Source organism: Dromiciops gliroides, chromosome 4, assembly GCF_019393635.1.
Source record: "Dromiciops gliroides isolate mDroGli1 chromosome 4, mDroGli1.pri, whole genome shotgun sequence".
Taxonomy (NCBI): domain Eukaryota; kingdom Metazoa; phylum Chordata; class Mammalia; order Microbiotheria; family Microbiotheriidae; genus Dromiciops; species Dromiciops gliroides.
The window spans coordinates 485,029,236-485,045,538 of record NC_057864.1 but is presented as its reverse complement, the minus strand read 5'-3'; the positions used below and the strand labels follow the sequence as shown (position 1 = coordinate 485,045,538).

Below are 16,303 nucleotides of genomic sequence, written 5' to 3'. Positions count from 1 at the left end.
ATGTTCGTAAAGCTCTATATAAATGTTGACTCCCTTCCGCTCCTCTTCCAACTGGTGTTTGGTGCCTATTTCCATAGAGATTAGGGCCGTGATTGTCCCTGTGTGGGGCCGGCATGTCCAGGAGACACAGCTAGGGGTCGCAGTGGAGTCCATGTTGGATGTAGAGTTTGTAAGACCTGAGTTCAAATCCTGACCCTGACATTTAAGAGCTTGAGACCTTGAGCAAGTCACAGAGCCTTCTTCCACCTGGGGTAGAGGAATGGGGGCTCACCACGTGTTCCTGTCTCAATGGGAGCTCTGGTGGCCACAGAGGCCTCTGGGGCTGGGGTCTTATCTCTTCTCTTTTCTTGCAGGTAAGAACATGTGTGCAAAGGTGGCTGGCCTCGTTCTCAAAGTCCTCTCGGATCTGCTGGGTCACGAGAACCACGAGGTGAGGGGGTGTCACTGGTCTTGGGCCCGGGCTGGGTTTGCGGTCGCCATTGCATGTTCTTAGAAGCACAGTTGCTGGCACTTCAGAAAACGAGCTGTTGGCGGTCCCCACCGCCTCGTGCCCTCCCCTCACTTAGAGCCGCGTTGTCTAGTCCCACTCCTCTCGACAGCCCCCTTACCGGCTGGCCCCGCAGCCCCTGCCTGAAGACCCCATCTTCCCAGGGATGCACCGCCTCCTGAGGCGGGCCACAGCATCCTTCTGGTGCGGGAGGAGGCATCTTTGTTATCCCACAGAAGAAAAGGGTCAGAGGCCAGAGATCGGTCACCTTGGTGCCGGAAGGCTGAGGAGAATGCACAGAATCTCAGGGCCCGGGAGGTCAGCAAAGTGCGCTTGTGCCCAGCATGAGTGGGGACCCCTCACAACCTGTGGAGACGGCCTCTCCCCCAAGCATCGTGGGAGCTGTTAGGGGCTTTTACCTGCTGGCCAGGCTGAGCCTGCCTCCACACAGCTCGTCCCAAAGGCTCCCTCCCCGAGAGCTTTGCCTTGTCAGGTTGGCATCTCATGGCTCCTTGGGTCCCACCAAAGATGGCATCGGGAGCCAGCCAGAAGTGGAAAGGAGACTTGTCATGAACCCTCTGAACTTCGGTCCTAACTCGGGCATGATCATGAAGAGTGGAAAGAGGCAATGAAGTGTACGCACAAAACCCTGCAACAATGGTGGCTCAGCTGCCCCAGCGGGGGAAGAGAGGAGCCCCAGAGACTGGGCTTGGGCTGTGACTGCCCGGGAGGCAAGAAGCCTCGGTGCCCGTGCAGGAGGAAAGCCTGGCTCGCTGCCACAGGCCTGAGCCGCTCGGGAGACTCTGGGCGTGGGGCACTGGTTGTCTGGTCCTGGCACCTCACTTGGCTTTCTCTGCCTCATTCGCTCCATTCAAATCCCGTGCTTCCTAAAGACCCCCAGGCAGATGGCACTGACTCCGCTGTGGAGCGTGTGCCATGTGGGCCCCGGCCTTGGCCCTTTGAGCTCAGGTGGCCCCAAGGCGCCCAGAAACCGCTGCCACAGGAGGCTGAGTCGTCATCAAAGGGAGCCAGCGAGCAGTCACCACCATTGATTAAGCACTCACTGTGTGCCCGGCCTGTGTGTGAGGAGCCGGGGCGCATGGGACGCACCCCCAGGCACGTTGAGGGCTCGCACCTGTATCCCTGCTCATTCTCCTGTGGAGACAACGCACTCTCCAGCCGCAATGTAGTGACACCAGTGCGAGCAGTCACCAGCATTGATTAAGCACTCACTGTGTGCCCGGCCTGTGCTGGCCATGGGCAGAACACAGCATCAGCCCCCCCATCCGCATGGAGGAAATAACGTACCAGACCCAAAAGGTCTGGACCGGCTGCCTCCCAAAAGATGAAAGGGAGTGCATGCTGAAGGACAAGAGGAGGAGGCAGGTCTTGTGATGAGGCCCTGGAGGTTTGGGGAGACCTTGGTGGGGGGAGTGTCCAGGAAGAAGGTGGGGCTCATCCCACGGTGGTTATATGACCACGAGTCCTGGGACCCTCTGGTTCCTGAAGGATGATAGTGAGATGCAGGTGACTGGCTGCAGATCCCAGCATGGAGCAGTCAGAAGGGATGGGGCCGAAAAGCGAGAAGGGCCAGTCACATATGTGGGAAGTGAGGGATGACCTCTGGTCAGCCAGCGTGCTTCTGGGAGTGAACGGGAAGGGCATGGGCCTCGGGAGGGGACAAGAGTGACCCGGGTGGGCCGTCAGGGCTTAGGGCGGCCACATCGCTGCCATGAGGTCCCAGACCCAGTCGTGTCACACTGCATGGGGCACGGCTAAGAGAAGACCGCCCGTGGTCCTCCGCCCACGGTCCTTCCCGCAGACAGAGCCAGGAGGTTGTGTGCCCCGGGGATCCATGGGAAGGCCTGGGTCTGTTTATCATGAAGAAGAGAAGGCCTGAGGAGGGCTCTGCAGGGTCTGTCTGAAGCGCTCTGCCCCAGGGGCAGAAATGGGAGCCACGCTGCCCAGCACTCGCGGTGGCTCCCCTCGGTCCAGGAAGGCATTCACATGGACCCGACGCTGTCCCCAGGCCACTGAGCCTCATTCGTCTCCCAGGATCTCCCAGGACACTCGGTGAAATGTGTGCTTATCGCTTTCCCTGCAGATTCAGCCGTACGTGAATGGCGCCTTGTACAGTATCCTGTCCATACCATCCATTCGGGAGGAAGCAAGAGCCATGGTAAGAGCCCGGGGGGAGGGGAGAAGCTGTGCAGGACTGGGGACAGGGCTGGGAGCCAGAGGCCTTTCAAGGGCTCCGGGGCGACCTCGTGCAGCCACAAGGACACAGCAGCATCTGCCCAAGGGGGAAAGGATGGCAGCAAAGGTGACACACGACAGGGACGGTCTGAGGGCGTTTGCCTAAGCACTCCCCTTGGAGGCCAAGTCGAGCCACTGGTCACTGGGATAAGTGGCCTGGCTGTCCTTGGAGGGTCCAGGAGAGTGGGATCTTAGGGGCAACGGCTGTTGCCACAAGAACGTGGTTGGGCAGGTCCGAGCCCCACGTGGACACGTGGCTGGGCGGCCGTCATTAGATTGGCTCTTTTTTCCTAAAGCAAACACTGGTGATTTATTGTAAGGAGGCTTCCATAAAACCCATTACAATTGCCCTTATGTTTGGAGACATGATTTCAGCCCATAAAACATCGGTGATGACTCATCAGCCAGCCCTGAATTTCTCTTGGAATTCTCAGCGTTTCCACCCCCTTTTCCCTCTCAGGTTGTAGGGAGCCTGGGCCTTGTGCTTTTGCTTCTGAGTTGTTTGGTTTTGGGCTTTACAGCATTTCCTAAAGACCTGAGTTCAGATCTTGGCGTCAGACACTCACCATGGAGCTCTAAACAAGCCGCTTACACACTGCCTGCCTCAGTTTCTTCATCTATACGATGGGGGTGATAACAGTAGTCCCCCTATCCCAGGGTTGTTGTGAGGATCAAATGAGCCGCTATTTTGTAAACCTCAGGGAGCTATTGCCTTATTCTTCTGTTCTTCCTGGTGACCTGTCACGAATGTAGCATCGTGCACTGTTTCTCCAGTACATTACATGTGGTTGGTCCCCTGCTGCTGGACACATAGGTCATTTCTGCTCCTCTAAATGTGGGCATTTATGATCGATGACTTGGGTACAAAGACTGGTAAAGGGAGTGAATGATGATGCCAAAGACTGGGGGCCTCTAGCAAAGCCTCGCGCTCACGTACGACCAGTCCTGTCTTCCAGAAGAGACACGGGAGGCTCTTGACATGGAAGCACCGCGTAGTGTCACAAGAGAGGGAATTCACTCATCTTCCAGATGGAAAATGGCTGGCTGCCAAAATGGGAACAATTTCTGAACCCTCTGTCTGGGTAAGGTGAGCCCCGAGTCCAGAAGAGGAATCAGAATAAGAAGAGAGGGGAGGCCACTGGAAGCTCCAAATGGAGGTTTTAGAGAAACACCGTTGGGGCAGCTAGGTGGCGCAGTGGTAAAGCACCAGCCCTGGAGTCAGGAAGACCTGAGTTCAAATCCAACCTCAGACACTTAAAACTTACTAGCTGTGTGACTCTGGGCAAGTCACTTAACCCCAATTGCCTCACCCCCCAAAAAAAAAAAGAAAAAAAAAGAAACACTGTTAACATTGACAATGGGGATTGCAAAGACGTCCCCAAAGGAGAGAAAGACCCCTTTGTACAAACATACTTCTAGCAGCTCTTCTTGTGGGGGCTCAGAATGGGAAGTCAGAGGAATGCCCATCCACTGGGGAATGGTCAAGCAAGCTGCGGTATATGATGGGGATGGAATATGATTGTGCTCCAAGAAATGACAAGCAGATGACTTCAGAAAGGCCTGGAAAGACTTGTATGAACTGATGGATAGTGAAGTGAGCAGAACCAAGAGGGCGTCATGCACAGAGGCAGCCATATTGTTTATTGAAGAACGGGGAATGACGTAACCATTCTCAGCAATACAGTGATCCAAGACAACCCCAGAGGACTATGGATGAAACACTCTCCACCTCCAAAGAAAGAACGGGTATTGATGGAACAGACTGAAGCAGGCGATTTTTCACTTTCTTTTCTCTTTTATTCCAGTTTCTTGTACAAAATGACTAATATGGTCACGTTTTACCTAATTGCACACGTATAACCTGTGCCTCAGGGAGGGAGGGAAGGAGGGAGAAAAGTTGGAGCCCCAAAGTGTAAATAAAAATGTTTATTACTTTAAAAAAAAGAAAGAAAATGGGGATTGGATAAAGGAAAAGGCATCGGTGTGGATGCTCCCTGGGCCCACATCCCCGCACTCATGAAGGCACCGAGGGGCCGGCTCTGAAAATGTCTGCAGGAGGGAGAGGCTCAGAAGTGATTGGGGGAAACATGATCATAGAAGCATTGGCTGAGTCTAGTAGGTAAAAGGTGACGGGAATGCACGCAAGGGCTTCCCTTGGGCTCAAAAAACCAGCTTCATATACATAGAGGATGAGATGTGCTTAGACGTAACTAGTCTGACAGAGATCTAGGGGTTTGAGTAGACCACAAGCTCAGTGTGAGTCAGCAGCGTGACCCAGTGGCCCTCAGGAAAGCTAGTTTGGTGTTGGGCTTTATGAAGAGAACATGGTGTCCAGGACCAGGGCAGTGATCATCCTGCCGTATTTTTCCCTACCAGACAGCACATTTGTAGTGTGGTGCCCAGGTTGGCACACCCAATTTTAGAAAAGACTGATGAGCTGGAGAGCGTCCAGAGGAAGCAGCCAGGGAGAGAGGCCTCAAGCTCCTGCCGTGTGATGATGGCTAGAAGGAGCCTGGGGGAGAGACATGGGCTCGAAGGGCCTCCCACATCAGGGGGCCACAGCTCGGCCTCCCCTTGTCGGTTCTGGTCGAGGGGATGCTTCGGGGCAGACGCAGCTTGGGTCTGGTCTCCTGTGGACTCTGGTCTCCTGTCCCCTCCCTGAGGGCATCTTGGTGAAGATGGGAGCAGCAGACTGTCACAAACCCCCTTCCACAGACTTTGCCCTAGGTTCACTTGCTCAGAGTGCAGAATCCCCCTCCCCCACCCAGGTAGCCTCCCAAGCGTGCTTCCCAAGGTCTCCTTGGCTGATGTCAGGTCCATAAAATGGGAGTCGGCCTCCAGCCCAGCCGCTGGACAGTGTAGGCAATGACCCTCTCCCTCATTGTGAAGAAGTCCCTCGGTTGGAGGCTGACTCACTGGCGAGGCAAATAAAGGAGTCTGCAGAGCTGGTTCCCTTCTGCATCCAAAGGCAACACATGACATCATTTCCTAGAAGCCTGGCCTTGCTGCGCTTGCACAAAGATCACCATGAAGTCTGTTCTTCACTGAGGCACCAATAAGAATGTGGCCCCTGAAATTGGAAGGGAGGCAGAAAGCTGGGAAACAATTTTTGAGGCCAGTGCTTCTGATAAAGGCCTCATCTCTAAAATATATAGGGAATTAAATCAAATTTATAAGAATCCAAGTCATTCCCAATTGAGAAATGGTCAAAGGATATGAACAGGCAGTTTTCTGATGAAGAAACCAAAGCTATCTATTCCCATATGAAAAAATGCTCTAAATCTCTAATGATTAGAGAGATGCAAATTAAAACAACTCTGAGGTACCACCTGACACCTATCAGATTGGCTAAAATGACAAAAAAGGAAGATAATAAATGTTGGAGAGGCTGTGGGAAAATTGGAACACTAATGCATTGTTGGTGGAGCTGTGAGCTGATCCAACCATTCTGGAGAGCCATTTGGAATTATGCCCAAAGGGCGATAAAGCTGTGCATACCCTTTGACCCAGCGATCCCACTTTTAGGTCTTTTGCCCAAAGAAATCATGGAAGGGGGAAAGGGACCCACATGTACAAAAATATTTATAGCTGCTCTTTACGTGGTAGCAAGGAATTGGAAGTTGAGGGGGTGCCCATCCATTGGGGAATGGCTGGACAAGTTGTGGTATATGAATACAATGGAATACTATTGTGCTGTAAGAAATGATGAGCAGGAAGAGTTCAGAGAAACCTGGAGGGTCTTACGTGAGCTGATGATGAGTGAGATGAGCAGAACCAGAAGAACATTGTACACAGTATCATCAACATTGAGTGGTGACCTACTGTGATGGACTATATTCTTCTCACCAATGCAATGGTACAGAAGAGTTCCAGGGAACTCGTGATGGAAGAGGATCTCCAAATCCAAGAAAAAAAAAAAAAGAACTGTGGAGTATAGATGCTGATTGAACCATACTATTTCTTTTGTTTTTGGTGCTGTTGGTTTTTTTTCTATTTTGAGGTTTTGCATCACTGCTCTGATTCTTTCTCTCGTAACAGGATTAATGCAGAAATAGGATTAATGTTATTATGTGTATATATATATGTGTGTGTATATATATATATGTATATGTATAGAGATATATAGATATAACCTATATCAGATTGCCTGCTGTCTAGGGGAGGGGGGAGGGAGGGGAGGGAGGGAGGGAGAAAAATCTGAAATTGTAAAGCTTGTATAAACAAAAGTTGAGAACTATCTTTACATGTAATGGAAAAAATAAAATACCTCATACATTAAAAAAAAAAAAAAAGAATGTGGCCCTTGGACGACAAGGGGGAGATCCAGGACGGCCCCCAGTCCGCACCCCCTAAAACCATAGCCACCTCCTCATTTGACCAGCCAAAGCTAAGATGTTTAAGGAAATGACATGGAAAGAAAAGTGGCCGCCGGGTATTTGGCCCCCTAAACCTGGGGCGTAGGCACCACAACGTGCACAGCATCCAGGGGACGAGGAGAAGCACCACGGGGGAGCAGGTCTAGCCAAGGCAGGTGCTGGCCAGGGACCCAGCCTGCGACTCCTCTCTGAGTCTCTGGGTGCTCGCTCTGGCCAGCCTCTTCAGACTAGGAAGCAGCCCTCCCCCCCCCCCCCAAGCCTTTTACCTCCTCTGCAGGAGATTCTCCGGCCCATCTCTAGTGTCCTTCGAGCTTAGTTGTTTCTTTGGTCTTCCCTTCCCAGGCCTTCATCAGAGACCTCACGGAGCCCAGGGCCTCAACCTGAGGGCTGTGAACTCATTTGTGTGTTTATGACTATTTCAGTATAATGGGTCCCCCCATCCTAGACATTTTATTGTGTGTGGTTAAAAACATGACTCTGAGGAGGCTGCACGGGCTTCTCCTGCCCACCCTGCCCGCCCACCTGCCCATGGGGCCTCCCCCTCTTCTGGGGCAGCTGGTTTTCCAGTTTTTAAACTCTGGAATGTGGAACAACGTCCTGGTGTGCCCAGGAGGTCACCTTCCTGGCCCCTTCTTATGCAGATGTGACTCTTCTAGGTCTGAAAGGGCGTGTGCCCCTCACCCTCCTACTAGGAATCTTTCCCAGGACTTGACTGTCCCAGAGCCCTTTGGCTATATGACCTCACTCATTCTTTCCTTCCTCTTCAGCCTTAAGGGCCTGCTTGGCCAGTCTGGACATGGAAAGTTTAGATAAAACAAGGTACCAGCCCAGCTGTGCACCCCAGTCAGTCCTATCCCCACATATGTCTCTTCATTTCTTTCTTCCTTTTTTTTTTTTTTTGTGGGGCAGTAAGGGTTAAGTGACTTGCCCAGGGTCACACAGCTAGTAAGTGTCAAGTGTCTGAGGCCTGATTTGAACTCAGGTACTCCTGAATCCAGGGCTGGTGCTTTATCCACTGCACCACCTAGCTGCCCCCTTCTTCATTTATTTCTAAACCATATATGTAATTCTGTATTAATATTATCATGTCCATTATAAAACATATGCAAAAACATGTATTAAAACAACGAGATAAATGTTTAGTCATTTTTTCAGTCGTGTCCAACTCTCTGTGGGTCACAGAGAAATGGGGGCAGCTTACCATTTTTTTCTCCAGCTCATTTTACAGATGAGGAAACTGAGGCAAATAGGTTTTAAGGGTCACCCAGAGGGGCAGCTAGTTGGCACAGTAGAGTACCAGCCCTGGAGTCAGGAGGACCTGAGTTCAAATCCGGCCTCAGACACTTGACACTTAGTAGCTGTGTGACCCTGGGCAAGTCACTTAACCCCAATTGCCTTGCCCCCCCCCAAAAAAGGGCCACCCAGCTAGGAAGTGTCTGAAGCCACATTTGACCTCATGAAGCTGAGTCTCCCTAACTTCAGCCCTGGGGTTCTATCCAGTGTACTACCTAAATGTCCTAGGAGATACATAAGAAATAATATTTGGGAGGCTTTTTATTTTATCAATGGTTTCCTAAGCCCTTTTTGCTCTCACTAAAAATATTTGTCATATAAGAAATCACAGTCATTAATAATATTTTAGTAAGTTTTCTGGGATTAAATAGACTTTGTTATCCTTGAAATTCTTGCTGATTTGAAGCTTTTAAGGCCGTCCTCTTCCCCTTCTTGGGGATGAGGGCTGCCAGAATGGAAAGATCCTCTGCAAAAATAGGTGGATCCCAATGGCCAAAGTACACGCTCGCTCGGCCGAGGTGACTGGATCACGACGTTCTATTTCCCATCCCTTCCACCAGACCCGTGAGGGCATCAGTCAGCTGTTCTTACCGACAAATCACAAGGTGACAAATCTGCTTTGAGTCATTTTTAGCAAATGGGCCCCAAACCTGCTGGGAATCTTTACTTGGAAAATGACAAAGCAGGTGAGAAAATATTATTTACAGGTTTTTTAAGCGCCCAGACATGCAAGCTTTTGGAAATCACTCAGTCAGTCAGTAAACATTTATTAAACTCCTGTGATGTGCTGGGCATGCAGGGGAAGGGAAAAGACATGCTGACATCATTTGGGAAAATAACAGCTTGGTTTTAAAATGTCTCGCTCATCGTGACAGCTTCATGCATTTCAGTTGGTTGCTAATGATAATGCCCCCAAATCATTTTTCAGATGTGATCATTTTAAGTCTTTTTCTCTATTTTTTTGTCGAATGTGATGAGATCGTCAATTTTAAAAATCTAGGAATGCTCACCAATGCTCTTGCCATTCTTTTTTTTGGGGGGGGGACAGGGCAATGAGGGTAAAGTGACTTGCCCAGAGTCACACAGCTAGTAAGTGTCAAATGTCTGAGGCTGGATTTGAACTCGGGTCCTCCTGAATCCGGGGCTGGTTCTTTACCTACTGTGCCACTTAGCTGCCCTGCTTTTGCCATTCTTATTTGCAGTGGGGGCCTCATTCTAGGAGTCTTTTTTTTTTTGTGGGGCAATAGGGGTTAAGTGACTTGCCCAGGGTCACACAGCTAGTGTCAAGTGTTTGAGGCCGCATTTGAACTCGGGTCCTCCTGAATCCAGGGCCAGAGCTTTATCCACTCCTCCATCTATCTGCCCCTCTAGGAGTCTTTTAAAGCCGTTTGTCCATTTGTGAGGGTTAGTTTAGTTAAAAGTAGGTGATGCAATCTGTAATTCTGCATAAGCAGTACAAGTAAGCTCCCAAGCCCCCAAAGGTGCCAGGGTACCACTGACAGGCAGTCCTCCCTCCCTTGGGATAACACCCAAGCCCAGCCAACATCCAGGGCAAGTCAAGGCCCGGAGGCCAAGGGCAAGAACACTGGCTCTCAATCGGAGACTATCTGAGGTCCCTCCAAACTCTAAACCTGTGATCTCAGGATGGTTCTGTGACCTGGTAAGGGGACAGCATGATGCTCTTATGAGAGCATGTGATAAGGTAGTGGCAATGAGAAGAGACAACATGGAACAGAGGGGAGAGATTTTTAAGAACTTAGATTTAGAGTTGGAAGGGACCTTGGAGGGTCTTTTACAGGGGAGGAAACAGGTCCAGAGGGGTTAGATGTAACAGGGCTGAGCAGGGCCTTTGTTTAAACTAAAAGCAGGTGGGGTTTTTTCCACGTAGGCCTCATTGAGGGGGCTTAACAACATGTTTGGAATTAACTGGAACCATTCTTACCTGGTAAATTTTCCAAACCAAATAATTTCTTTGAGAGATGTAAAGACCCTCCTGAAGAGCCAGGCTCCTTCCGTGAAGAGGAGGCCCAAACGCTCACTGATCTTTTCTCCAATGCGTCTAGGGAATGGAAGAAATCCTGCGATGTTTCATCAAGGAAGGCAGTGCTGAAATGATCCGGCAGATTGAATTCATCATCAAGCAGCTGAATTCAGGTCAGAGGACACTTCGCCGTGTGTCAGGAAGCTCCCCAGCCTCACGTATAGACTGGAAGGCTTTCCTAAGGAGAACCAGTGGGGTGGCCATCAAAGATTGCAGGCCAGCAGTTGCCATAAACTTGTCCCGTTGGAAGCTTTCCTAAGATTTCTTTGACTTGATAAGATTCCTAAGATGCCTCTGCAAGGTTTCAGAGAGGAAAGTAGAACGTTGACGCTGCCCTCTGGGATCCAGATGTCTGAGCCTGGGGTAGGGATGGAGGCCTGGTGCATGGGATGGGTCAGCACACCGTGATCCAGCTCCACCCAGCCCAGAGATCAAGGGCTCTGGGCACGTCATCACTGTGGAGCAAATACTGGCCTGTTAGGCCGTGACCCCAAGACAGTGATTGTGGGGGAGGCCGGGGTCCGAGGCCTAGACAGGTTTGTTTTAGGAAGTCCTTGCTTCTTTACTCAAGAAGTGGGGGGGCATGATGTCAACATGATGCCTCCATTTAGAGCAGGGGCAGGTGCCCTCCTGGGGACAGAGGCCCCGGCACTCTTTCTTTCATGATCCTCTTGGCATTTGACTGGCCTTAGTACTGACAAGCACCTTGCTAACTGGACTGGGCCTCACTGCTTCAGGTGCTTTCTCTCTGGCAAATTGCCCCTTCTGGGGGGCAGCTGGGTGGCGCAGTAGATAGAGCACTGGCCCTGGAGTCAGGAGGGCCTGAGTTCAAATCCAGCCTCAGACACTTAACACTTACTAGCTCTGTGACCCTGGGCAAGTCACTTAACCCCAATTGCCTCAAAAAAAAAAAAAAAGGGAGAGAGACAAATTGCCCCTTCTGCTCCTCACCTACCCGGCTCTCCTGCTTTGCCTCCTGACTTCTCCATCCCAATTTTTGCCCTTTCTCCCTTTGCCCCCCCCAGTCACCCCACCAGAAATAACCCCCCCAGCCCCTCTTCCTCTTCTCTTTAGGTCTTTATGCCTCCCTCCATCCATTCCATCACCACCTTTTTTCTTCCTTACCAAAGCCATAAATGAACCCCTCCCTATTATGGTAGGTGGTGATTTTGTGACTTTACCATGCTGTCGAAAGTGGTTTCTTGGGGCAGCTAGGTGGCGCAGTGGATAGAGCACCGACCCTGGAGTCAGGAGTACCCAAGTTCAAATCCGGCCTCAGACACTTAACACTTACTAGCTGTGTGACCCTGGGCAAGTCACTTAACCCCAACCGCTTCACTAAAAAAAAAAAAAAAAAAGGTTTCTTGTGATCAGAAGGGATTTATTTAAACTGCTTGCTTCTACCTGCCTGCAGGTGCAGCAGACAGTACCAAGGACAAAGCTAGCTTCCCTCCAGAGGTGTTGAAGGGTGCCCGGGGAGGTGGTTGTGGGGGAAATCAGTCACTGCTCCCATCTCTGACTTTGGTTTTGCTCTGTAGAAGACCCACCGGACATGATTCTCGAGTCAGATGATGAAGAGGAGGAAGATGATGAAGTAAGTTGAAGGGTCTCTTGAGAGTGTATAAAAAATGCTGAGAGAATAATGATTTAGAGCATTTTTTCATAAGACAATAGTTAGCTTTGATTTCTTCATCTGAAAACTGCCTGTTCAGGGGGCAGCTGGGTGGCGCAGTGGATAGAGCACGGGCCCTGGATTCAGGAGGACCCGAGTTCAAAGCCGGCCTCAGACACTTGACACTTACTAGCTGTGTGACCCTGGGACCTCATTGCCCCTCAAAAAAACCAAAAAACAAACAAACAAACAAACAAACAAACAAACAAAACGTGCCTGTTCATATCCCTTAACCATTTCTCAGTTGGGGAATAGCTTGCGAGAACTGTCTGGTATTGATGAGCTTTGTTGTAAAGTAATAAGTTCTTTGTCACTGGAAGTGTTGGCCATTTGTCTGGCTTTAGATATTGTAACCTGGGTTTTCTTTTTGTGAGAAAGTTGACCTGTGGAGAACTGGGCTCCAAATGATTGCCCCAAGTTAGAACAAAAGGCCAAATGCAAGGAGGTAAAATTTCACAAGAAGACTATAAAATTCTGCCCCAAGTTAGAACAGTTTTCTCTCTGTGTGAAAGATCTGAGGGTTTCAGTGGACCACAAATTTGTTAATATGAGTACTTAGGGGGATACAGTGATCACAAGCCCTAACTGGTTCTTAGACTGCATCAAGAGAGACATAGCCCAGAATAAGCCAGGGCCCTGGTCAGACCACGTAAGCAGCAGGTGTTCAGTTCTTGGTGCCACGTTTTAGGACAGTCCTGGATAAACTGGACTGCATCCAGGGCAGGGTGGCCAGTTAGCAAATTGACAAACATTTGTTAAAGGTGGACTCAACAGAATCTGGTGACAGATTGAATATGGGAGGTGGGGATGAGAGAGAGTTGGGATGCAGACCTAGTAGTAGTATTACTGGGTCAAAGGGTATGCACAGTTACCCTTTGACCCAGCAATACCACTATTGGGTCTTTTCCCCAAAAGATGATAAAAAAGGGAAAAGGACTAACATGTACAAAAATATTTATAGCAGCTCTCTTTGTGGTGGTGAGGAATTAGAAATTGAGGGGATGCCCATCAATTGGGGAGCGGCTGAACAAGTTGTGGTATATGAATGTAATGGAATACTATTGTGCTGTAAGAAACGATGAGCATGGATAGAGCACTGGCCCTGGAGTCAGGAGTACCTGAGTTCAAATCTGGCCTCAGACACTTAACACTTACTAGCTGTGTGACTCTGGGCAAGTCACTTAACCCCAATTGCCTCACTAAATAAATAAATAAATAAAATTTTAAAAAGAAATGATGAGCAGGGGGCAGCTAAGTGGTGCAGTGGATAAAGCACTGGCCTTGGATTCAGGAGGACCTGAGTTCAAATCCAGCCTCAGACACTTGACACTTACTAGCTGTGTGACCCTGGGCAAGTCACTTAACCCTCATTGCCTTGCGAAAAGAAAAGAAATGATGAGCAGGCAGATTTCAGAAAAACCTGGAAAGACTTAAGTGGCCTGATGCTGAGTGAGATGAGCAGAACCAGGAGAACATTATACACAGTATCAGCAACATTGTGTTTTGATCAACTGTGATAGACTTGATTCTTCTCAGCAATACAATGGTCCAAGATAGCTCCAAAGGATTCAGGATAGAAAAAGCTCTCCAAATCCAGAAAAAATAAGAACTGCTGAATCCAGATGTAGATCGAACCATACTATTTCTATTGTTTTTGTTGTTGTTTTTCTTTTTTGATGTTTTTCCTTTTTGCTCTGATTCTTCTCTTATAACATGACTAATGCAGAATTATGTTTAATATTATTGTACATATATAACCTATATCAGATTACTTGCTGTCTTGGGGAGGGAAAAAAATTTGAGACTAGAAATCTTATAAAAACAAATGTTGAAAACTATCTCTACATGTAACTGGAAAATAATAAAATACTTTCATAATTTAACAACAAAAACAAAGGGTATGCACAGTGCCATAGCCCTTTGGGCATAGTTCCAAATCACTCTCCAGAATGGTTGGATCAGTTCACAACTCCACCAATGATGCATTAGTGTTCCAATTTTTCCACAGCTTCTCCAACATTTATCATTTTCCTTTTTTGTCATATTAGCCAATCTGATAGGTGTCAGGTGGTACCTCAGAGTTGTTTTAATTTGCATCTCTCTAATCAATAGTGATTTAGAGCATTTTTTCATATGGCAATAGATAGCTTTGATTTCTTCATCTGAAAACTGCCTATTCATATCCTTTTATCATTTCTAAGTCAGGGAATGGCTTGCGAGAATCATCTGGTATTGGTGAGCTTTGTGGTAAAGTAATGAGTTCTCTGTCCCTGGAAGTGTTGGCCATTTGTCTGAGAAATTCTAGCAAAGGCGACTGCGTTGGCTGGAGAGGGAATTGGCAGGGGCCTCAGCGGTCCTCTAGTCCAACCTGTGCCTTTCTGGCTCCCTGTTGACGTGTCACTGAGAAGTGGCTGCTCAGCATTCCTCTTTGGAGCCTCTGATCAATAGAACAGATTGCCTTACGCCATCACTGTTCTCTGGCTTCTGAGTGACAGGGCGCCATCTGCCAGGTCCATTAGCCATCAGATTCCTTTATTTCCATAGTCACAGATGCCTAGGGGGTCATTCCTACCCCCACTAGCAAACATTAAGCACCTACTGTGTGTGGCTCTGGTTGAGGTGCAAAGACAAGGTATCATTCCTAGGATGTACTGTCGGGTGGGGGGGATATGGCCTACAAACAGCCTGGATGTGTGAGAAAGGAGGTCCTTGGGAGAAAGAGGCTTACAGAGGTGGGTCTCAGGGATGTCTTCCTCCAGGAAAGGACATTGGAATTAGCCTTTAAAGGCTGGGTAGGGAGCGGAAATTCCAGACATAAGACACCGTTGTGAGCGAGGGCAAAGAGACTGAAAAAGTTGGGCCACAGATAGGAAATGGACAGTAGGCCTAGGAGCCTCGGGTATCGACAGTGGGTGGGAAGAGTGCGATCTACATTTGGAAGAGCTGGCCACGCAGCCCAAAGGGAGAGGGGGCCTGGAGCCTGCTGGAAGGGCTGTGTGAGCACAGCAGGGCTCAGGGCTTGATGCTGGAGCTGCCCGGGGTTGGGAGGGTCAGAAGTACGGGACAGGCAGGTGCCTCCTGGTCCAAGTGACTTCCTCTGCGTCTTTGCCACCCTGGTCCCATAAAACAGAAGGATATCTTCAAATCCTGGGCAGCAGCCACAGAACCTGTGGCCTAGTGACACAGAAATGGGGCACGGCCTCCCGTTTGCCATGGCTGAGCAGGTTCCCCCACCCCCAGCTATAGGAAACCCAGGGAGTAAATAGCCAGGGATGCAGCATTGAACAGGGCCTGACCTGGCCCTTCCCGCCCTGCTGGTCATCCTTCTGGTCACCTTTCCTTCCCCTCTGGCTTGTTAGTCACACGGCCCGGCCTTGTCTTAAGAACGTTTGGCTTTGGGGCAGCTAGGTGGCGCAGTGGATAGAGCACCAGCCCTGAAGTCAGGAGGACCTGAGTTCAAATCTGGCCTCAGACACTTAACACTTACTAGCTGTGTGACCCTAGGCAAGTCACTTAACCCCAGTTGCCTCACCAAAAAAAAAAGAACATTTGGCTTTCATGGGCCCAAACATTGGCTTCTGCGATTAGCCCTTGTGAGCCAGTCTCTCATGTACTCATTTATCCTGCCTGTTTTATGTGCCTGCTGGTGCCAGGCATCATGTGAAGTGATAGAGAGACAGAGAGACAAAGGTAAAAATTAAGTCTGCCCCCTGGGAGCCTCCATTCTCCTAGGAAGAGCTTATGTCTGATTACACTCACTTAATAAATGTGTGTTGATTGACTCAATTAATTCATTGGTGTGGGGAACTCCGTATTATCAGAAAGAATGGGTACCTGCCTGCCCTGCCACTTGTGGCCTTAGTGAATAGGTTAAGGGCCTTGTTGGGTCACAGGGCCAGAGTATCAGAGGAGGCACTAGCACCAGCGTCTTCCCCACCTGAGGCTGCTTCTCTCAGATAAGTAAATACCAAGTAATATGGGGAGTGAGGCAGGGACCCGTGACTGGGGGCATCAGGAATGGCCTCTGGTGGGAGACAGCACTTTAGCTGAGCCTTGTAGGACACCAGGGAGTCCCAGAGGCCTTGATGACTGACTGCCAAAGATGGCAGCAAATCCTGTGCCCAGCTCAGCCACGCCAGCCCAGGCCTTGGGGGAAAGGTCTTTGTTGATTCATCTCA

At 49.6% G+C, this 16,303-nt stretch overlaps 1 protein-coding gene across 4 annotated transcripts in view; it reads left to right on the top strand.

Annotated features, from left to right (window-relative positions):
* ARMC9 (armadillo repeat containing 9) overlaps positions 1-16,303 on the top strand; it is a 128,159-nt gene that overhangs the window by 65,694 nt on the left and 46,162 nt on the right. For all 4 annotated transcript variants that reach the window (XM_043964291.1, XM_043964289.1, XM_043964288.1 and 1 more), the window contains 4 exons: positions 354-430; positions 2,592-2,666; positions 10,476-10,566; positions 11,992-12,047. In XM_043964291.1, the coding sequence (XP_043820226.1) occupies positions 354-430; positions 2,592-2,666; positions 10,476-10,566; positions 11,992-12,047 (299 nt within the window). The remainder of the gene's footprint in view (positions 1-353; positions 431-2,591; positions 2,667-10,475; positions 10,567-11,991; positions 12,048-16,303) is intronic.